Source organism: Sabethes cyaneus, chromosome 2, assembly GCF_943734655.1.
Source record: "Sabethes cyaneus chromosome 2, idSabCyanKW18_F2, whole genome shotgun sequence".
Classification (NCBI taxonomy): domain Eukaryota; kingdom Metazoa; phylum Arthropoda; class Insecta; order Diptera; family Culicidae; genus Sabethes; species Sabethes cyaneus.
In genome coordinates, this window is record NC_071354.1 from 174,419,754 (window position 1) to 174,444,228 (window position 24,475).

The 24,475-nt window shown below is 39.3% G+C and overlaps 2 protein-coding genes across 2 annotated transcripts in view; one reads left to right on the forward strand and one right to left on the reverse strand.

Annotated features, from left to right (window-relative positions):
* LOC128738379 (serine/threonine-protein kinase NLK-like) overlaps positions 1 to 24,475 on the forward strand; it is a 152,160-nt gene that overhangs the window by 47,121 nt on the left and 80,564 nt on the right.
* LOC128738380 (uncharacterized) lies at positions 2,637 to 3,656 on the reverse strand. Its single transcript, XM_053833459.1, has 3 exons — positions 3,408 to 3,656; positions 2,816 to 3,240; positions 2,637 to 2,754 (listed from the first exon to the last, which is right to left on the reverse strand). Exons 1-3 carry the CDS (start codon positions 3,654 to 3,656, stop codon positions 2,637 to 2,639), a joined length of 792 nt encoding a protein of 263 aa, XP_053689434.1.

Below are 24,475 nucleotides of genomic sequence, written 5' to 3' on the forward strand. Positions count from 1 at the left end.
GCATGTGAAATCTGCTTTGCGATTGGCGGCGAGCGTTCTGCTTATATTGCTGTTATTCGCTTCTATGCGAAAACCTTCCCAAAGAAAAAGAAAAACAAAAAAGTCTCTGTTACCAGTTTTGATCGCCGAATCGTTCGGACTTCCACTTCTGTTCTGTGTCCACAGCCTGGCCATCACTCACAATTCTTATTCTGTTCCTTCATGCTGCTCAAAATAATGGTTTAGCATTTGCCAGATTGCTCATAATTTACACGATGCCAAGTTCTGCAATATATAATAATCTGATCTGCAAAATAAATTCATAAAATCAATAATCATTTCTATTTCACAGTGCCTATCTATGATCATTGTAATACGCAGTTGCGGTTACTTCTTTCAAATATTAAGACAAACATTTTGATCAAACGTCTTTTACGTAGTGGAGACACTGGATAGTAGCTTTCAGACTAATATGAGAATTATAATTTTATATTTGATAACGCTATGCTTTTTCTCTGCAGCACAAAGTAGCCAATCCAATCGTTCCAGTCATTATTAAAGGTTCAAAATGGTTCTTTTCAGAACCATCGTAACCGACAATGAAGAGTATTATGATTTCCACTAGCAATCAATTTTCTTACAAGTGTTTATTTATGGTGCGTCTATATTGGCAACTACTAGTGGCACGCAAGTTATTCCTAACTGTTGTTAGTGTTTCCAAGTAATTATGGCGACATATCACAAATGTGCAGGTGGCGACAGATGCAACATTGAGCAAAAACTAGCAACATATCGCATTCCAAATGTAGCCAAAATTGCCCATTCCAAACGCATTTGCGTAGTTTACATTAACTTTGCGTAGTCCTACGTTGAATATGCGGTCGTGTCTTGTACACAACCCCTCTGATTTTTTTTAAATTAACTTTTTCATAAGATGTAATTCTACACTAAAATAATTTTAAAAAAATTGGTACAAAAGGAAGCTAATATGCAAAAAAAAACAAAATTACTCCAGATTAAAACAAAAAACAAAATTACTCCAGATTAAAACAAAAAACAATGAATTCTAAATCAAATTTCTAAAATAATTCGGCAAAATCACTAATACATACCTACAAAACTACAATATGTATTTTACTTTAATTTGAGATATTAAATTTAATTGAAATTCGGACAAAAAAGAGCAACTTTGATTCACAACAAAATTACAGCAAAAAAGTGGTTTAAAAACTATGACAAAATAAGTAAAATAGCGCAAGCAAAATTAATACAATTTTAATTGATTAATTTTGAACTCATTTTCATCCCGGTATCAATTAATTTTTTTCTGTTTTAGTCTTATGCTTCTCTCAATTTTGGATCAATTTTCGATCAATCGTGTTCTTTGATTTAACCTCAAATTCGTATTACTTTCATCTTCGGTTAAGCTTACCTTTAAGTTTATTTCACTTGAGTTCATGGTTATTTTATTTCTCTGTCTCTGATTAGTATTTTTCTTGAAATCGATTTCGATTATTTATTAATTTTCTGAATTTTCTTTTTCTTTCGATTAATACCTCTGGTATATTTGTTTCTAAAATTTTGCGATCATATGTTTTTCACATTCCAATATCAATATGCCTTTTTATAGTCCATGATCCGATTCGTAAAGAACGAGGACCAAATTAAAAACCGTGTCCTACAGCCGAGTTAGCAGTTGCCATTACCCAAGCCATAATTTCGCATAATTTTCTGATCCAACCAAGAGCACTTAAATCAGGGTATATGCATTTTTATAGTAAATTCCACACCGATACAGGAATGTTATATGAAACTGAAGAATTTGATATATGTCACGCAATTTTGCGACCATCATTATCATTATAACCTCCAGCAAGTCAATTACCAGGCCACTATAATCACGCTTGTATGTAATCATAGAAAACAAAGCTCGCATGAACTGCTTTTTTATTGTACATTGCCATCATAAAACAGAAGGGATCAAACATTTTTCGACTAGATTTGCCACCTGGAACAGTTTTTTTCGCAAAATTTATGAATTATTTTTAATGATTATTAATTTTTCACTATCAGAGCTTATGTACTAGGGAATTGTGTTAATATATTTAATCGCTCTCGGCTGGCATTTTCATGCTCTGATCAACGAAATCAGTTAAAAAGGGATAATCATACTCATATTATTTCGTTTATTTTCTGCTCATTTCGTTCACACTGTAAATTACTAACAAATCAACTTCAATTAACGGTATTAGTCTTCGAATAAAATTCATTGTCGGGTTTGTCAGGATAATTGTCCATTGATGTGCTTCAACTATCTACTAGATTGCGGTTTTTCTCCTTATTGTAAGAGTTCCCTAGTATGGACGTTACATTTGGTTTAGTTTTTGGTATCATGCGCTGTATTGGTTGTGTGATTTAATTTACAAATTCGCAAACTTGTTCAAAATAAACTGCTTGCAGTGGATAGCTTTTTTTTTCTTCTGGCTTATGCATTAGATTTTGCCAACTTACTAAATGTAGCTCTAGCAATAATTTAATGCTTTGCAATAATTTAATAATAAATATTAATTTACAGGAGATGTGCTCTTTGTGTCCTTCAGATGTGGAGGGAACAGGTCGTACCGATATGACTATCTATCCGATGATGGTCATGTTTCTTAGACGGTGCCATACTGTGGTTGTTGCTGCTGCTGCTGCTGCTGTTCATAGTAATACCGATAGGGATCGACGCTGGCGGTCATCTTGGCTGGATTACGAACGACGTACGCAGTTCGTCTGGACAAAATCAGATTTACGTTAGTTTAGAATAACACGTTCTTGTTTAATTTATGCTTACCTGTTATCATGTCCAGCGTGAACCTGGAAGCTGGTTTCTTCGTGATGATCATGAGCAAAAATCTTCTTCAGAGCGATAATTCCAGCAATGGTTAGGGCAACCTTCGAAATTACCAGAGCTTTTCCAGCAACTGCGGCCAGAACCTTCAAACCGATTGGACCGGCGATTCCCATGGCAGTCAGGAAAGCAGCGATCAGGTAGCGGTGGTGCTTGTTGTTCTTGTTGCCACGAGCAGCTTCTCCTGGTTTCTGCATATCCAAACGCAATGAATGCGTCTGGAAGAACTTGTTCACCTTAGATAGTATAGAGCGATCGATCTCGCTAAGTCCGCTTAATGCTCGGGCATCAGTTATCAGTGGAATGCTCTCATTTTCGGCGACCTTCTGCTTGACCAGTGACACTCCGTCGACTAATTGAACCGATTCCTGAAAAGTAGACGGCACAAACACTCGCAGTATTAAAACTTCAGTCAATTGCTTCGAATAATATTGCACAGATTATTTCAATTATAATTTCAATTAAGCGCACTGTCTTGCCATGAACTTCTTACATGCACAGCACTAGTCCTTTTACGTTCTGAAGTCGCACTCACCATGTCAATAGCGCGCGACAGGGCTGTTAAGGCTTTGCCTTTGAGGCAGTCGGTGAAATCTTGCTTATCCTGGCAGTCATCGTAGACCTTCTGCAGCACACTCAGCTCACCACTGAACCAGCTGTTTTCGTTCTTATTACTGGGAACCACACGGGTCTGGCCGCGCAATCCAGCAGTCGAGGCGCACAGTGTGGAGGTGATGAATGAGGCAAGCAACAGGTATTCCAGCACGGTGCTTCTTTTCGGCATTTTAATCATGTTTGTTAGTGACACTGGCTACTTTCCTCAACAACAAGTTCACTTCCAAACAGAGTTTTTGGAAACTTTTGTTTTATCACGCACACTGGCACTCTGGGGTTTTCAATGGAAATAGTCCTTTTCAGTTCACTAGACGGCTGTCCCGGTGGTCAATTATTCGAACCGTTATCAACTGCACTACACCGCGTACGCTGCTAATCGATTGCAATCCGTACTGATACTGGCCTCAACAATTGATATGCATCTCCTTTTAAAGTACACTGAATGCTCTGTTTAATCTTGGCATGCTAAGCCATCAGCCTCGTCCATAGTTAAGCATGTGGTATTTGTATATGCTGCTGTGCCTATATCCCGCATACCGCACGCGGCATAACATATTTTCACATTTTTCATTTTCAACGCGATCGACGCAAATTTTCTTTTCCCTTTTTTCATTTCACTTCGGGTTTATGTGGGGAGGGTACATACATTTTCCGACAGCCTGCCACCCAGCCGCGACCATCCCAGCTCAGCCCAGCCAGCCGCAATCGAAAAAATATGTTGGCAAATTATTACTAGATCGGTTATACATGGACAACCTTTTTCGTGGTTGCCGGTTTATTGGTTTCAAGGTTTTTTTTTCTCCTGTCAACTAATCATTACCCAGCGAAAGGTGATGTAGCGAGCAATGAAGTTCAAAGCACTCAACCGACAGTTGAATGATTTACAGCGATTTGGAAAGTTGCGTAATGCATGATTGCCAGTTGATCGGTTCGTGTTCTCGGTAGCGGATATGTTCCATAAAAAACATCGTCATTCATTGGAAACATTTTTGGATGGCCGGTGTTTCCGTATCCTCATACATAAAAAACTTTACCAGTTTCGAGTAAAATTCAGTACAGTTATTAATCTATTCCGGTGTGCATGTTTCCAACAGATAATCGCTCTGTTGTTTGGATTCGACAGAACAGCTTGTTCTAGTTTTATTTCCACACATGAAGTGTTCTTATGAGAATTCGAATTTTATTGCAACCAAACAGCGTTCATTTCTCAATTCGCGTTAATTCACATGAGCCTCGATAAATATTTGTTTAAGTATTCATCCTTTTCGATTACAAGATGCAAATCTCAAGTAGCTTAAATTGGCGTATGCCAACGACTTATTTAACTAATGTTTATCATCTCCAGAGTTATCTCCAACCGAAGGGTTTGGATGTTTTTAACCAATGATTGTCAAACGTGACCATTAGAGGTCCATTTTAATCGTTATGTCTCGTGCATGTTGTGGAGTTGAATGCTTTCCGGTATGAATGCTATAATCAGTCCTGAAAAATAATAGTTAAGGCCGTATATCTTCCATTTCGCTTTGCTTCTATATTATTGTACAGAATTGTGTATTATCAATAGAACGTCTAGCCGGAGCAAATTATAACAGTGCCACTGGTTCGGGATATATAGCAAAGCAAAGTCTTGGTGCTACATTCTGCTTTCGGGACTTGACTTTCTGTTTTCATTCGGCAGATTTCGCAGTCAGCTATTAGAATTTACGAGACAATTGCGGGGCTAGTGCTCTGATCCTATTGATCCTTACTGCCTCTCCCAGCCGAGATTCGAACCTACTACGACGGATGTGCTAAGGACATTGATTGCTATAGTAGCTCCAGGAGTTCTTTAAAAGTAGTTGTCTAAGACTCTACGAACTCCACAGTCATTACTTGAAACGGAAATCTAAAAATATCGCTGCAAAGGTATAGTTATGGCCTCTTCCATAAAGTCAAAAAATGTTGTCAAACTCGGGCCATATTGTATAGTTGGGATCACCTCTGAAAATTGAGAGTTTTTATGCTATCGTGCATGTAGTGGTTTTTGACCCCACAACCGTCTTCCGTATCTTGTTGAATTCATCTCGTTCTGCTTACTTAACATGAACGAAGGAGTGCAAATTAACACACGGTGTAAACGAATCTGGAATCCCCCTTTGATCAGGTTTGATTAAAATATCTTCTTTACAATGCTTGATAAACACATTACGGGCTGAGTGTGAAAATCGGATCGGTCCCAAGGGAGCAAACTTGGACCACCACTCTTTTACCCTGTTACTAGCTGATTGCCCGATCCTACTCGGGGCTTCTTTGTCTCTCAGTCATTGTAACGAAAATTCTTATAATGCTCGAAATACAACCCTTTTTCATCATTTGAATGTTTCTACTCCCCTTGTCAGTTTCTCCCCCAGCCACTTGTAAATCTGTCTTCTTCTCGGTAATCCCTATAAATCGACACAAAGCAATTTTTTACGTTTTTGAACCTCTCCCTTGTTAAGGGTCACCCTATTCCCTCTTTCAGAAATTCAGCCACTTGTGCCACTGCTATCGTTCCAAATACAAGAGAAACGCGCCCTTCTACCCATTTGGACCTTTGCTCCTTGTAAGAGACCGTCTCACTGTTTTGTCAACCTCCCTGCGCTGGTTCTTTTATGTCAAAAACCAGATTTAATCCACCTGTTGGTGAAAGGAACCTTTTTTATACCATCTCATTTGTCATTTGAGTTAGAATTCGACACACCTTTTTGATACGACTATGATTCTCATCAATTTGCGTGTGTATTTAATATACTAAATTAATTTGTAGAATATTTAAAAGCAATCAAAAAATCGTGTGCATCGTATGTTCTCGAGTAGAATTGATATCTAAGGGGAGACACTACACTGGAAAGTCGAGAAAATCGTTTATTTTCAGGAGACTTTTACCTTCAGAAATGTTGAGCCCAAAGAATTTTTCGATACGTGGTATCGTTGAAAATTTACAATAAAAACTGTGGGATCACCTGAAGGGGAAGTGCATCGCTGTACAATAATTTAAACGCGCTTTCCTCGAAACCAAGTTTTTTCAGCGGCGATACATGTATCTCAGTATGTAGAGGACCGATATGGCTGAATTTTTTTCGACATGAAACAATAAATTACCTAAATTGTGACGGAAATAGCCGTATTTCGATATCTCACTTTTTCAATTTTTGCTGCATTTTTAAACAAATCGTTACATTTCGCAAACAGTAAGAGATAGATAGCTACAATGTAGAGCAAAGTTGCTTATTTTACTGTGTTCTACAACTTTTGTGAAGACACTGTACTTTTCTGGATGCATTTAAAAAAACAAAAATTTGTATCACTCTAATTAGATAGATTTTTGTGTCACCCTAATACTCTATTGCGTAAAATGTGCCTTTTTTAATAATTTTTTTCAAAAACTCCACCTGGAAAATTACGCATTTTTACACTAAAACAAATGATCGTGTTTTTGATTCATTGCAGTAAAGTTTTCTTAAATACTTTTATCAATGTTTTATTTCATAACTTTTGACCCGTAAGGCCAATTCTAATCATATTTAGCAAATATATTCAGAGCCATAAGGCCTCTCGTTTGATACTAACATAATTGAAATCTGATGAATTATCTGGTTGAAATCGTTTCAAATATTTGTGAATTTTATTATATTGTTATGTATTGCTCATAACTTTCAAATTAAACATCCAATCAAAAAACGAATCAATATTGATCCATGAGGCTATATTACCTGCCAAATGAGACTAATAGCGCATTAATCGGTTTAGTCATCTCTGAGAAGCGTTCGACTAATTGAGACCTATCCAAAGCTATTTTAGTATAACTTGTGAACAACTTATTTTTTTCTATCCAAATTTTGCACAAGATGTGGCAGTAAAATAAGACCTTTCATTTGATACTAAAATTATTGAAATTGGTCAAGCGTTTCTAGAGATAATCGAGTCTTGTAGTTTTCACATTTGGCAGATAATGCACGAATACGGTTTTCCGAACAAACTGACGCGACTGATCAGAGCTACATTGGATCGAGTGATGTGTTTCGTACGCATCTCTGGGACACTCTCGAGTCCCTTCGAGACGCGACGAGGGTTGAGACAAGGTGACGGTCTATCCTGAATGCTGTTCAACATCGCTCTTGAGGGGGTGATCCGACGAGCGGGCATCGAAACGAGAGGCACGATTTTTACCAAGAGTAGCCAACTTCTAGGCTTTGCAGATGACTTTGATATCATTGCCAGGAACTTTGCGACGGCGGAGGCAATCTACGCCAGACTGAAAGCGGAGTATAGGAGAATTGGGCTAAAAATAAATGCGTCGAAAACCAAATACATGAAAGGAAGAGGCTCAAAGGAAAAAAATGCGCGCCTCCCATGGACGGTAACCGTTGACGGCGACGAACTAGAAGTGGTAGAGGAGTTCGTGTATTTGGGATCGCTGGTGACCGCGGACAACAACACTAGTAAGGAGATCCAGCGGCGCATCCAAGCGGGAAATCGGGCCTACTTTGCCCTTCGTAGAACGCTACAATCAGGAAGCATACGCCGCCGCACGAAGCAAACAATGTTCAAAACCATTATTAGACCGATAGTTCTATATGGACTTGAAGCCGTTACGCTGCTTACGGAGGACATACGCGCCCTTGCCGTGTTTGAGCGGAAAGTGCTGCGGACGATATTTGGCGGAGTACAAACTGAAAGCGGAGAGTGGCGGAGGCGTATGAATCACGAGCTGCAGGCACTGCTTGGGGGGACTCCCATCGTACATCTAGCGAAAGTTAGCAGGCTACGGTGGGCCGGACACGTCGTAAGGATGCCGGACGACAGTGCGGCGAAAATTCAACAACCCCACCGGCACCAGGAACAGGGGGGCCCAACGTGCACGATGGCTCGACCAGGTCGAAAGCGATTTGCGACTTCTGAGACGACTAGGAAATTGGCGACGAGTGGCCCAAGACCGAGTTGAATGGAGACGAGTGTTTGAAACAGCACGAGCCACCCCGGCTCTATGCTGCTGAAGAAGAAGAAGAAGTTTTCACATTTTTGCTTATAACTTTTAAACGGAATGTCCGATCGAAAAACAATTCAATAGTGATCTACTAGGTAGTGACACCTTTCAAATGAGAGTAACAGTACATTGATTGGTTCAGCTATCTTCGAGAAATACAGGCGACAAATACAGCGTTAAACACACACACACACTCATTGCTCAGTTCGACGATTGCTATATGACACTCGGCCCTCCGGGCCTTGGATCATTTTCGTATTTTTCGACCAATTTTCAAATCTTTATTATAGTATGACAAAGGTAAAACATGTATTTGAAAAACGACGTTTGATGAAGCACCGTCCAGACGTTCCGGAGTTATGGCGGAACATACATTCATACTCATGTTCGTCTCGGCTCCCGCTCCCCCTGTCGGTTCTTTCTCAGTCAGCTCCCCGTTCTGTCTCGTAGCAAATTATGCATCGGTTTGCTCTATGAAAATCCCTATAACGGAAGCTAAACAAATTTTTTTTTCATGTGTTCCACCTCGTTGGAACCCCCCTCTTTTCTCATAGTCACTTGCACAACTGCAGTCGGTCTAAATGCAAGAGAAACGCCATCCGTCAACTTTAACGCGCTGATTTTTTTAGGCCGTTTCGGAGTTATGGCGGAACATACATTCAGTTTCACGTTCCTCTTGTTAGGGACACCCCCTTTTATCAACCCCTTAGTGCTAACTCTCGCATGTCAAGGAATATGTGTGCTAAGTTTGGTGGAGAACGGTCAAGGAGTTTCGGAGTTATGGCCTTCCGATGGTGAACCGTTCTGAAGAAAGTTGATGATCGAGTGTTTCTTGGTGGGACGTTGAACCGCAATTGCGACAACAAGTGGGTGCAGTCGACTTTATTGCTGATAATGTCAGAGATGAACAGCAGTTGAAGCAGCAACCGTCTGGATTCAAGAGTAGACAGGTAGATGAGTTGACAACGTTGTTCGTAGGGTGGCAGTGTTGTGGGATTATTTCAAGCAAGTGAATGAAGTGCGTAGCGGTTAGCGGATGAACGTTTTCTGAACTCGTTCAATCATGTTGATGTACTTAGATGGCTTGGTATGGTTCCCAAACTTTAACTCCGTACTCTAGGATGGCAACAATATAATGACTTTAAGCAGTATATGTTGCTGAATTACTGATTGTTGCGCTTGATGAAACCTAACACAGCGAATGTTTTTATCATACATGATGTGATATGCTCCGAGAAGGTTAACTTACTGTCCAACATAATACCCAAATCTTTGACGGTCTGCACTCTGCCCAACTCAGTAGATTACATCGTGTAATTGAAAACGATTGGATTGCGCTGCCGAGTGAACGTTACGATATGACACTTTTTAACGTTAGCTTCCATTGCATTTGTTTCACACCATTGCAGAAGCAGTCCAATGTCTAAAAACAATAAACAACGGAAGTAATCGCACGGAGGAACTTGAGATCATAGGCGAACATAAATTTCGGTGCTTTGAGCAAATTGCATAAGTCATTGACGAACAAAACAAAGAGCAGCGGTCCCAGGTGGAGGCCCTGTGGGATGCCAGAACAAATATTGAACCGCTGCGACAAGGTGCCTCCAATTCGCAGCGGCGCGCTTCGGTTACTCAAGTATGAGGAATCCCAGCGTTGTTAACCAATCGGGAAAACCATTCCGTATAAACTTCTCTACGACTTGTCTATGCGGTACACGATCGAAGGCCTTGGATAAGTCCACATATAGAGCGTCGACTAACACTCTTTTTTCGACGCTATGTACAAGTGAGGAGACACACATCATGTTGGTAGTTGCAAATCGCTTTGGGTTTATATGTTGCGCTTCGTTAATAAAGTGATGTACGGGAGGGTACACTGCAACCAGAATTAAACATTCGAGGACTTTCGGAAGACTGCTAAACATAGATATTGCTCTGTAGTTTTTCACATCATGAATGCTTTCGGCCTTATGAATGGGTATTAAGGCTTGTTCGCGACAAAATCTGGACACCTCAATTTTGCAATAAAACAAATTTGCTAGAAGTTTAATCCATGAAACAATTTTATATTATTTATGTGTTTATCGTTAATAATTATCAAATTAACATTACTTATTTGGTCTGCATGAAAAATTGGCGAACTTTGGAGTTTACCCTTGCCATAAGGGTCAGTGCAGACTTGTTGGCAACCAATTTAGCTGCGTTTGTCCAAGATTTTCGAAATTTATCTATAGTTGTTGCTTATTGTTTGTGCTGGGACAGCTCTCTCTTCACCAAAGCTCAATACCGCTCGATGGGGCGTAACTTTGGACAGTTAGGTGGATTCGCCTCCTTCGGTACAACATGGACTCCATTAGCATCATACCATTCCAAAACATCTTTGGCGTATTGACAGGATGTCAAATCAAATCAGGCCGAATTAGCGAGGCTGTGTACGAACGGTAACAATCGTTTCCGCAGGCATTCTTCACGGTATATTTCCTTGTTAACCGTTCCCATAGTGATGTAACTTTTGCTTGCTCGACCACAGCTGCATATGGCCTGTCATACTAAATATTTTGTAGGGAACTTGGTTTTCTTTTTTGTCCTAAAATGCTCTGCAACGCCATTTCGGTTCATGGCAGTGCAAAAAGACATACCAGGAAGCTGTTTAAAGTCTTCTAGGACATACGTTTCATCGTCCATTATAACGCATGGGAACTTCGTTAAATATTCGCGATAAAGCTTACGAGCACGTGTTTTGGTCGCCGTATTTTGCTTATCATTACGGTTTGGCACAGTCCTCACCTTGCAAGACTTCATGCCCTGTCGTTGCTTAGAAGTGTGCACGAATGATAACGACATTTTTATTTTACGAGCAATGGTACGTACAGAAAGATCTGGTCTACTCCGTAATATTTGTTTTACCTTCGCATCCTTGTGGTGGTTCTTCAGATCCATTTTTGTTCCACTTCCCTTCTTCATAGCTGTTGTCAAGCGATTATCGAACGATTTTAAAACACTGTGTACAGTGCTTGGAGAAAATCTAAGCTTTTTGGCAAGTTTTCTTAACGAGAGATCCGGATTTTCATGGCGACCGCTCACAATTTCTTTTCGCACCTGCTCTTCTTTCGACGCCATTTGACGCTGTGCGCTTGTAATATAAACAAGCGTTATAATTTCAGAAAGAACAGACATACGTCTACCACTCTGCAAAATATTTCACTCATTGTTAATGTATTTCCGAAGCTGTGTGTGTTTAGGGGTATCCAAATTTTGTCGTGAACAAGCCTTATCGTAGCTGTTTCCCAGCAAGTAGGAAAGACACCTGCGTTGAGTGATTTGTTAAAGATGATGCTTGAAGGAGCTGCAAGCGATTCTGCGCAATTCTAAAAGAAAACGGGCGGGAGGCTATCGGGTACAGATCCTTTTGAAATGTCAAGTGACCGAAGTTTAACAAGGACATCGTTTGGCGAGAATGACAGCGATGGACCAGACCTTGGAACGATGCACCAAGCTGAGGTAGGTTGCTTAAATAAGATTCAACTTAAGGCGGTTCCTGCGTGGTGAATGACCAACTGGTTAAAACCACATTAAACAACAATAAAAAAACTTTAGGCGGTTCATCACTGTTCAGTACTCCGTAGAAAACAAATGTGGAGAAGAGATCAGCGAGAGATATCGGTTGGATTTTCAGCAGACCGATCGTTGTAGTGTACAGATTGTATATATAAATAGATAAACGAACTGTCAGCTCCTCTACTAACTAGCTGTCATTTTCTTATGCCGATTCAGGATCATACCAAACCAAAAGGAAGGAAAAGGCTTTGTCATTTCCTTCCGTTTGGTTTGGTGCGGTCCTGAATCGGGCATTATCCTTTTAGTATGCACTATAATAACATTATCTACGGAGTTAATAAGCAGTGTGGATTCATTGCCCTAGTCATTGTGTTTTTCACTGTACGGTTTGTTTCAGAATTCGGATCCGTGATCTGGTATTATCAATTAATTTGGATTACAAGGATCGAAGTTATCGTGAAACGCTTCTACGCTTAGCTCTGCACAGTCTTCCAGAACCAGAACCGTATGATGAACGTTGTGTCTTACTTAACTTAGAGACAGTGGAAAAAGACGTGCCTACGTTCAAGCGGGGTTCGTTGCTTCAGTGTTACTTCTAGCAGCATAAAGCCGGAGTCGCTCTTGCCATATCAAGAATTTCTCTCCAGTGTAGTCGATCCTGGGCTACTCGTCGCCAATTCGTCGAGAATCTCGACACACGCAAGTCGGCTTCAACCTGGTCGAACCATCTACCTAGTTGGACCCTCTATTCCTCTATGCCGGTAAGGTTCTTGAAGAGAACGGATTACAAAGTCGTCCGGCATTCTTGCGACGTGGCCGGCCCACCATAGTCTCCTGATTTTCACCACACAGAACGAAAAAATGAATCTCACATTCGACGTAAACTGAAAATCAATACATTTTTCCATTACATTTTTTCGAAGAGACATAAAGACATAAGTGACATGAGTGAGCAAGTATACGATGAGAATCTGTCCAAGTAGTGCCTGCAGGTGGCGCTTCATATGCCTTCTACGCCACACTCCGCTTACTGTTTGAATCCCGCCAAAAAGTTGTCGGTGTCGAGTTATAAAGAAAATTATTGTCTGCGCGCTCCAAACGAAAGTGTTATTCAAAAACAAAATTATAATCTTTCCTCTTTGCATGTGTATATTTCTGCGTATATCCAGAATGATGATGATAGTGCAATAAATGCGTGTCGCACCCTTAAGTTAATAATGTTTAATTGCTTAAAAAAGTATGTGCCTCCGATCAGATCACTATAGAAAGTTGTCAATTATTCGCTTTTCATCTGCAACATAACCAAGCTATGCGCCCTTTACACAACTGCCGCAGTGCATCGACATTCGATGCTATTTTCGATTTTCATTGCTCACCAGCCGCGAAGGAAAAACAAGCGAAAGAAAAAATACTGCAAATTTATCATACCATTAACGGGCTACACCTACTCACAAGCAACCTCGGCTTGCTGGCAACTGGGTTGGTTTGGCTGTAAAACGTATTCCAACGCTAGACCCTAGTAGAATCGAATACCGATGCCGCGTATCCTAAAAAAGAAATGTAAAATCCGCAGTGAGGCTTGTTGCGTGTCGTTAAACGAGAGCGAAATAGATGATGGTGATTGTTGCTTATGTCGGATCGAGGCGACCGTGAAATGTATGTTCATCATATATACCTACACATAATACTCGCACCCGTACCCGTCGGAAAATGTTCCAGTTGAGAAAACGTAAGAATTTTCTTTGAAATCGCGCACGCACCGTACCGTACCGATGTGTGAGAGAAAATCGAACCACACCGTCGCCGCCGCCGCAACTATGTGCAACCGGCCAAAGCCGGTGCGTTTTCAGGGAGACCAGCAGCGCCCGCTGCTGCAGTGGGTCTTTTACGATATCATTAAATTAATATATTTGTTTACAGATGGCTGCTTTTCCTCTTTGTTTCGATGTTGTGTGCGCATCGGGCTGTTCCTATTACTAATAGGTCTGACAACCTAACAGCGAAGTCATAATCTTCGGGGTGCTATGTTTTTCCTCGAAGTACGATGGTTTTCCTCATTTCCTGATGATTCACCCGCATATGCTGGCCGAGGGTTGCCAGATGGAAACTGTGCCAGATTTTCTTATCTTGCAATTTCATGCCGAGATTGATTGCGAAATTATGCTTTCTAATTCATGTTCTCATTTGTTTATTCTACTTATTCATTCAACTTTAGTTGATTATGAAATGATGAGATCCGAGCGAACAGTTGGTGATAGTACATGGTACGCTTTATCGATCCAATGCGTTGGAGTGGACACGGTTTCCTTTCCGGTCTTTATTTTCTACTCTAACAATGGTAAAAAATTATAATAATTTGTTGAAACAAGCTTGAAATATGAAAATCAATGGGGCATAACGTGTCGTAACTTAATCGGAAGTTTTTTTCATATCCCAATTCAATTTGATCATGTTTCTGACCACAGACAGGAAAAGACAGCCATTTACTCATTTTAATGTTTCGTTTCAACGATTCTATACAGCGTTATTTCGAAATGTGTCCAACTGAATGTAATGTTTGTACCTTATGAGTACGTTTTGTTGGCTTGAATAGAAGCCAAAACATACACATATATATTGTCTGTTTGTCTAATCATAGATACGCGATGTTCACGACCAATCAAGTCAAGTTCCTCAATGATATAGAGTTTCCTGATAGCTTAGTGTCGTGTATATTATTATGTTAGGGGGATTTTTGACCCACCAGCAACGACAACAACCAGCAGTATTCAGTTCGGTGACGAAGGGTAATTGTTGGTTGTACGAGAGGAAGAAAAAAGGTAGATTACTATCGTACTACAGGCACACACTTGAAGTACAGGCACACGAATCGAAACCGGGTTTCGAAACTACCAACAGCCGATACATAAAAAATGTGGCACCTTTTCCTAGTACATTTTGCTGATAAGTTTCTGTCTAAAATGATCGATATCGTAACCTGAACTTAACGGTTGGGGCTCAGCAAAATACCACTCTTATGTTTGTGATGGCATTAAACAAATTTTATTTACCTTCGCTCTTCGTTATCCCTTCATAAAGATAAGGCTCTTATTCGGCTTAAAACAGTTAAAAGTTTAACTAGCAAAAGTTTTTTAATGCTCTTAGCCCCAATAAATTCTACAATACTTGAATATGTACAGCTTTTTGCCATCATTATCCCTTTCTTGCAGATAATACTCCAGACAATTACTGTACGTCGCTACCGTGCTATATTATGAAGTATCTTTTTTTTAGAAAATGAATTAAAAAACACGCGATGCAAGCAATACTTTCTGCAGCTTTGAGAGTTGAGAAAAGAAAGAAGAAGCCACTCGGAAGTAACTTTTCAACTAAACAAATACTGTGAGCTATTCTAAGAACACAAAAAGCCCTTATCGTTAAAATAGTTGTAAACTGGTCGAACAGATATTGTTCAACGCAAGTAAATCGTATTAATAATCGATTTTCAATGAAGGGAAATGAAGACACTTCGGAAACTGGAAAAGAAGAGGGGCTGTAATGTTTACATGACGAACCTGCGGAAAGACTTTCATTATCGAAATCGTGAAACCGTAACGAATCGCGATCGTGAAAGTGCTTTCGAGATTGCGGTCGTCGGCGATAAGCCCATTCGCCAGTCACTTAGCACTGGGCGAATAATGCAATGCAATAAAGTAATGTGTAGGGAAGGAGGTACAAAAATCCTCTGTGGGATCAAAGGGAAAGGACCAACCAGTTTATAAATATACCAACAAATAACGATATTTGAAAGAATTTCTGATGCATTCTAAAATTACAATGCAAAATGTTGAAGTTGAATAAAGCAATACATGTTTTTAGATTTTTAGCTTATAAATTTAACATTTCTAATGATACTTTTTTTCTTTTACAGGTAAGTGAAAGTTTGAGATGTCTATCTAAGAGTATCTGAGAGTAAGTTAAATCATTTAATGTAGGTTTTTTATTGTTGTCACCAGATTTTTTTTAAATAGGTATTTTGAACATATCAAATGTTATACACAAAAGGTTTATTTACTAACAGTTGGATATTTTAGTACTATCGAATAAATTATCTGAACACACTTCTTCACTGTACACTATAGTAACATTTTACCTCCAAGCAAAGCATTCGCGAATATTTTTTCCAACTACATTTCATTCCGCATGTCCAATCTGCCTGCACACACAATTTGAAATATTAGTGCTTATTTACTCTTTCCTACTGAGTCGTATAAATGTTGTCTCTCTTAATGAGGGCCATGATTTTATTACTCTAGAAATATTTTTGATATTATTCAGAAAACAAGAAATCAGATTTTAGATGCCAGTAATGTTACATCGTCGAAAATGGCTGTGGAAAGATATGGTCATAAACTAGTACCTTGCGAAACTCCACTTTGTGTTAGGTTCTAATCCCGATTTATTCGGTTGGATCAATCGAGAAGAACATTCTTGTTTTCGAGGTACATTTCTAGGAAAGCTTAGGCCATCTACGTAGATCATCGTATTCGCAGCTCGTTTCAATTATCAAAGTATCAATCATTTTATCTTCTAATTTTCTTCGAGCAGCATCTCGCTTCTTGCAATGACAAAGGAATCATTCAATCCCCGTTTTTATTGTCTCTAGACTGGTGACGTTATGTAGTAATCTGTTATTGAAAAAATTAGCGGGGTAGCTCTTTACTCGGTGAAGCACATTCCATTCGAGGGTTATGTTCGACGGTAGAATCAGAAAAGTACATAAAACGTGATAGCACAACAGCATCGAGCTAACGGATGATATATTTCCTTTACCGAGAACTTTATCTCCACAAGCGTGGCACGACTGATGACAGAGATCTCATAAAAAGTGTTTAGCACTTTTTCTATGAGAGCATAATCGGAGTCGGAATGGAAATGTGCTAAAATATATGTATACTCAACTTTTCGCTGGCTTGCACAAACTTTTCAAGTCATTAACTTTACTCTTGACACCATCTAACGAGGCTATTTTTAAGCATCAGCATGAACAGTTATCGGAACAGTAATTCGGATTTGATGCCAACAGTAATAATCTTTTCAGAAAAAATTATCTGAAGTCGTACTCAATGACATAAAACAGTATTCGATTGTTTCCGTAGAAACAATCAGAAGAGTTGTGTTTTAGGCATGTTTTAAAACTATGAACCTTTGAATACGAAAGTGTTTCTACGACTTTAATCCTTGTACGTATAGCATAGATAGCAATAAGGTATCCCGGGACAAGCGGAAACAGAGCTCATAACTCGCTTCAACCTCATTTTCTGCAACTGAACCTTTTCAGCAATGAAAGACACAACTCCAACGCATACATTAAAATTATAGATTATTTATAATTGGCGTTCCAAGCACTAAAATATAACTTTCAATTTAAGCGCGGGGGGCTCCGTAGCCGCAAGGTTGCCGAGTCTGCTTTGACAAGCGAGTGATCGTGGGTTCGAATCTTAGTAGAATCAAGTCATTCGATGTCAAGTGACGTTAGCATGAGTTTATTCTCAGGCCCCTCATTTATCCTTCCTTCATGCTGAATCTGTATTCACCCACTGAAGCCTCTTGACAGTGCAAAAGTCCCTCCTATAGTTAAGTGTACTGGTCAGAGGAACAAATGAGTCCTCGCCAGGGACGGCTGTTATATAGGATAGTACTGGCAGCGAGGAATAAGTAGGTAAAGTAGATCAAGTTTTGAAGGAAGGGTAAATCAAATAAATTCATATTGTTATTTGAGTAATTACCGTCCTGGCATTTTCCGGGTCTATGGTGGCGCGTTTCGTACCGCTATCATCCTTCCGCTTGGTCGCCTGATGCTTCTTGAACGTTCTGATCACTGAGATACGATTGAATGTATGATTCCAAGCTGTTTACCGATCCGCCGATGAGATGAATTTGGATTTACGAAGTAAGTGCCCAATTTTTTTGTGTACTTTTTCTTGTTCCTGAATATTACTGTAATTGCTCAATCAATTTTGATGAAACTATCGATGTAAACAGCACACTTAGTTATTTTCAGTAAAACTTTTTGTCATTGATACTCGCTTCAAGTTACTAACAAGTGAGTATGTTCATTTTTTGGAATACAGTCTTCGATTTAGATGCTCTACTGCTTTTGTTGTGTCGATAATAATAGGTGGACTATTTTGGCATAACTTTTCTAAGGTGGGAGCTTTTCTCATATTTATAAATGACACAATTTTTTATCTTGAAAATAATTGCTGCCTAACCTGGCCCATGATTTAAAATTGCCTATTCTACCACGGTTGCGACAATTTTTCGTAATTCTAATTTTGCCTTAATCTTATCTAATCTAAATTTTATCCAAATCGAATCCGAATCTCATCAAAATCCAATCCAAATCCCTTTCAAATCCAATCCAAATCCAAACCAAATCTCATCCAAATCCAATATAAATGAGATCCAATCCAAATACGATCTAAATCTAGGCCAAATTTAATATAATTCTAGCGCAGATCCAATCTAAATTCAATCCAAATCCTGTTGCAGGGGGGCTCCGTAGCCGCAAGGTTACCGAGTCTGCTTTGACAAGCGAGTGGTCGTGGGTTCGAATCTTAGTAGAATCAAGCCATTCGATGTCAAGTGACGTTAGCATGGGTTTATTCTCAGGCCCCTCCATTTACCCTTCCTTCATGCTGAATTCTATATTTACCCTCGGAAGCCTCTTGACAGTGCAAATGTCCCTCCTATAGTTGTACCGGTCAGAGGTACGAATAAGTCCTCGCCAGGGACGGTTATAATATGGGATAGTACTGGCAGCGAGGAATAAGTGGGTAAAGTAGATCAAGCTTTGAAGGAAGGGTAAACCTCAATACACACAAGCACGCATAAAATTTAATAAGCATATCGCTCACTCAATAGCGATTATAGCAAAAAGAAATGCAGTGCAGGTCATACAGCAAACACCCGGGCGATATTACAATAGATCAACTATACTGGTCCTGTTGCAATCCAATCTAAAGCATATCCAAATTCAATTCCAATCCGAATTTGATTAAAATCCAAATCCAATCCAACCCTAGCCGCTTAGTTAGTTTCGAGGTACGATGTTGGTGTAACAAATGTTCGAATCTAGGCTAGGCGGTGCTTGTTAGATACAGTCACTAGGACTTTTGCACTAGCCGCGAAATTGTCTTGTACTCTAACAGCCTGCGCTGCGAAGTCTGCCGATAAAGAAGGGTCAATTTCTTAACGACGTTTAAGCTCCCAAAAGCAGAAGCGTGGAGCTTTGAATTGGAATTTGAATCGAATTCTAATACATTTTCAAAGACATCACAGACTAAGACGTTTCAAATTTTTAGCGCAGACTGTGCAGCACTAATTTTCAAGAGAAATTAATTCGTTTTTAAAAAAACTGGACCATTTGGAAAAAAACTAAAATGGTGTATAGTAGAGACAAAATTTGCAAATATACCGTGCAAAAATAGCTTCCAATTACGATTACATTTTCATACTACGTTAGTTTTGGGTTAAATTGGCATTGAATTTGTATTGGATTTTGATTGGATTAGATTTGGATTGGATCAGGACTAGATGTAGTGTAGGATTTTGATCATTTTTGGATCTGAATTTAATTGATTCTAAACTAGATTTGAATTGAAGTTTAATTGGGTTTAGACCGGGCTTCGTTTAGCTCTGGATTGAATTACATTTAGTTTGGGTTTCAATGGGATTTGGGATTTTAATCGTATTTGGGTTGGTCTTAGACTGGATTTGGATGGAATTAGGATTGAAATTTGGTTTCAGCCTTCTGTTGGACAACAATGAGATCGGAAATTTGTATTTTTTCTTTAGTTGCCCTGCTAAAAATATGCGTTTGAAAACTATTTAACAAAATCAAGAACAAAACTACTGCTGTCCTGTTACCTTACAGAAATCAAAGATTTGATATTTTTATTACCAATCCTCCTCACATTTTAAAATATTTTACCAATTCGATCCAATAGCACATTCTTGCCACAACATAATAGATTCTCTTTTCACTACTCTTCCCATGAAATGGCAAACATTCGCATACATATAGAATCATATTACAATCGAAAGCTACAGCTGTAGCACACTTCTCCAACACAGCTATCAAATTGGCCTAGGATTAATCGTCGTAGGTACGTAAAAAATCTTCGATCTGTTAAGACCAGAAGATTTTGTCACTTTTTCTGGCGTACTTCCCAGGGAGAGTAATCAAATTGGTTAAGGTTTAACTATTGCTTCGTAAAGAATATTCGACCTGTTGGGATGAGAAAGTTTTATCACTTTTCTGATTCACTTCCCCAATACGGACATCAATTTGGTTCAGGTTTGATCGTCATTCGAAAAAATCTTCAATTTGTTGAAAACTCCCCCATGTTTTGTTACTTTTTCAGGCGTACTTCCCAAGCAGAAATATCAAATTGGTGTAGGTTTAATCGTCGTAAAGAATATTCGACCGGTTGGGACGAGAAAGTTTCGTTACTTTTTCTGGCGCACTTCGCTAACACAGACATCAAGTTGGACTAGATTTAGTTGCCGTACAAAAAAATCTTCGACTTGTTGGGATGAGGCAAAGCAAAGCTGTGGGCTTAAACCGTCATTAGACATTAGCCTTCTTTATCGACAAACTTCGCAGCCGGCTGTTTAGGGTAGAGGAAAATTACGGGACCAGCGTAACGATCCTACTGACTCTATCTAGTTGGGATAAGGCAGAGACGTCGAATTGGTCTAGGTTTAATCGTCGTAAAGAATCTTCGACCTTTTGGGATGAAGAGATTCTGACAGGTTTTTTCTAAAAACACGTTAAAACTTTGATGACATTCATCATGTTTAATTTTTCAATAGTGCACACTTTAAAATCAGAAGATTTTCTGATCGATAACACTAAGTTGTAAGCGCTTAACCTATATTTGTTTCGTGACACTTGCATTTTTTTATTTTTTGGAAAGACAGCCAATTCAAATCCATGTCCATTCCAAATCCAATTCCAATCCCTTTTAAATCCAATCCAAACTTAATTTAAATCTCCTGATTCATCACCGAATTAGCTTCGAGATAAGATGCTGGTCTAACAATCCAGTCATCGTTTGATTGAATCTCAACTGGACGGTGCTGCTAGATAGGAGTAGGATTGATGCATTAGCTCCGTAATTGTCCTATACTCTAATAACCGGCTACGGAATCTGTCGATAAAGAAGGTTCAAGACATTTACAGCCAAGGCTAATCCTGATCTAATCTAAATCCAATCCAACCGAAACCCAATCAGCTTCCAAAATCTAATCCAAATTCAATTCTAATTATCCAAATGCTCCTATATTTATTTTTGTACAGTCTGAAGTCGCGTGAGCCTTCTATGGTCTTGATCAACTAAACATGAGAGTTGAATGAATTTCGATTTTATTTATCGTGAAAATTTCCAAGCTGAAAAAAATCTTTAACCTGATCGGGAATTGAACCCTACGTGAGAGCTAGCCAACCGACCACGCTAATCACATGGAAGCCAAGGGGAGCAAAATAATAGTTGCAGTATTTTGAGAAACAATTAAAATAATACTAAAAAGGATTCGAAATTCAATGGGATAAACTGGGCTGGGCTAGAACTCAACAAAATTGAGGAGTAACTATGGCATTGATGACATGACATTCCTACTCAATCTAATTGCCACAGTTCATAAAATAGTATTTGATATATGGCTATGTTGAAACATTGCCAAGCAGTTTTTCTTCAAATGAAAACCCTTAATATAAATTCTTTACCCTCTTTTTAGGTTAGATATTTCCACTGACTTGCGTTTACAGCAAAATACCGAGCGTTCCAGAATGCACTTCATTATTTTTTTTTATATCACCAGTCCAAAGTTACAATTATTTCAACACAATGAGTCATTTTTAAAGTTTATAATGACATGTTTGCACCTTATAATGACATGTTTGCACCCACCTACTTAAGTCTGTTGTATAAACAATAAATAAACATATCTCAACGCGGTGAGTTCCGAGTATCTCTCGACCAGCAGCTCAATAAAACTTGTAATAAACGATATCAGGAATATAAAAACCGGCAAAAAATAATCTAAAACCTGGCTTAACTTTATTTACACATTTAACGACGCTTCTCGCCACTTCTATCCAGTTTAATTCTCAATTGGCAGCGCAATGTTTCCGCGGCGAAATACAAATTGGTTTCCTACCATCAAACCCCATGCTCTCTCAGAACTAACTTACTGGCTATTACCAAGTCCAGAAATGATTTATTGCCACTTTTTTTACACGAAGTGATTCTCGAAACGTTGATCTTTAGTAAACTGCAAAAATCATCGCCCGCATCAAGGGAGGTTGAAAATTGAAGAACACAATCGAGATCGGAAAAACCAGTTAGCTCCAATCCGCCGGACAGCAGGTCATACACACCGGCTCGAATGGGTTCTGTTTTTTTTTCCTTCAATATCAACAGTAATAACAACAGCAGCAACTACCACCACATCCACTAAATAGCATTCTTCCCTGGAGCATGTCGAGCCCTGAGTTTTCAAGATCGGCCACTTTCGCGTCATGTTTCAATGATCATCGTTGTGCGCGCACACCGCAGCATATACCAACGCCGCCGTCTCGGTGGTGGTTACTTGCGGCCAATGTTTTGGTTCTAGCAATGAGAGATTTGTTTTCGATTTTCTGTTTACTTCTTCCCAATAGAGTTGCTGTGTTGTTGTGGTTGATGAACTCTCTCTTCGGACCATCATCGTTACGAAGAGGAGTCTAATTGTGGTGTGGTGTACAATCACTGCGCTCCTACTCCTCGGGTTCAGTGCGATACACTTGCTTACATCGCTGTTTTAAAGGTTGAGCACCTAATGGTTGAATCCTCTAACCAAGAAGGGAGCAAATAAAAAGAGAGCGAAAAGAAGTTGATTTAAAGCTTAAACCTGTTGCAGCCAATGGTTCACATTAAACTCTTTACAGCTCCTCCCGCAACGACGCCTGTGTCCCGGCACAGTTCAGCTCGGTCTCGGGTCCGGCTGGCAGAGCTAGCCTTGAACGGGTTCAATGCTGGATCAGTGCATGAGCTATAATCAATCGTGATCCAAGGGAAAATGCTTACGAAGCTAATCCGAAATTACGAGATTTATAATTTATATTTGCATTTCCATAGACCGGACCGGCGATGACTACGTGATCGTTCGGCGTGATATTCCTCTATGGAAAAATTGCTGCTAAGAATGAATTGTGTAACGTTTCATGTTCAATTGTGAATTGTAGCTTGTTCAATAAGTTGATAAAGTATTTAAAAAATTTCTCCCTGGAATGAATGAGTATCAATTTTAGTCCGCTGTTGATTGGAAATTATATGCTAAGCTACCTCAAATATGATATTTTTTGTCAAGGTTTATTTAAGTATCCTGGATTTTTTCCACATTACTCATTAGGCACAGCATAACTTAAAAAGGTACTAATTTAATCACCACATTGAGTGTTCACGAAACACGTTGCAAGCCTCAAACATATTCAGTCGCTATGTTTTCTGTGTCGGTGCCACTTCCATTCGTTGTCCCGACCTGATCCATCTGGCAGCAGCATGTACATTGAAGTGGTGATGGGCTTCCGAACCTCTGGCCCTTGGCCTCTGTAATGGCTGGGGGTATCATATGATATCCTCACAAGTCAGCATCTGCTTGCTTTGCTCGCTACTCGCTTTGTGGGACAAGTTTATGTCTTTTTTTTTCTTTCTACAGGCCTTACCGAGTATAGGGTACATATAGAATATAATTTCGACCGACATGGGGCAAACTGTGTGGTGCTTGCCATGGAAAGGGATGGCCAAGGTGCACATTGTGGGGAAAACAAGGTTAATTTGAACAGATGGTCCCAACTCAACGGTGTTGAGGCTATTGACCACACCGCACCGGTTCTGGTAAGAAATAAAACCTGCCATCTCTTCTTAGATGGGTTCCGATTAAAAAGTTTTTGTGGTTGATTTATGCATGTTTAAGCTACGGTACTTCTCCGGTTTGTTCTATTCGGCTGCACATGCTTGCTATCGCAGTTCTTCAATATAGTTTGAACTATAAAGACTCGAACCGTCTCCCGAATGGAAGACTGATATTAAGAAAATTTTGTACATTCTGAAACAGATTATCATAAATCGAGACTTTTATCGCTGAGTATTGCCTAAGTACGCTAGAATTTAATAAATCACCTTTGCTCCCTAAGGAAACTCACCTTCTTTGCTCATCTCGTGCTCAAACCATTAAACATTTTGCTTATGTAATCATATTGCACCAAATCGTTGACCGTTTGAAGAATATAACGCTCCCACAAATAAAGTTTCCGAAGAAAAACCAACTACCTTGTATCGCTTTTTGTTCTTCTTCTTCTTAAACCCATATAGTTGATGTCAAAAATAATCGAACAA

Excerpts from the sequence above, each read along its gene's own strand:
- LOC128738380 (XM_053833459.1), bottom strand. The coding sequence starts at position 3,656 with ATGCCGAAAAGAAGCACCGTGCTGGAATACCTGTTGCTTGCCTCATTC. Across the intron at positions 3,241-3,407 it reads TGTCGCGCGCTATTGACATG|GAATCGGTTCAATTAGTCGA; the intron begins GTGAGTGCGACT and ends TCTACTTTTCAG. Across the intron at positions 2,755-2,815 it reads CACGCTGGACATGATAACAG|ACGAACTGCGTACGTCGTTC; the intron begins GTAAGCATAAAT and ends GATTTTGTCCAG.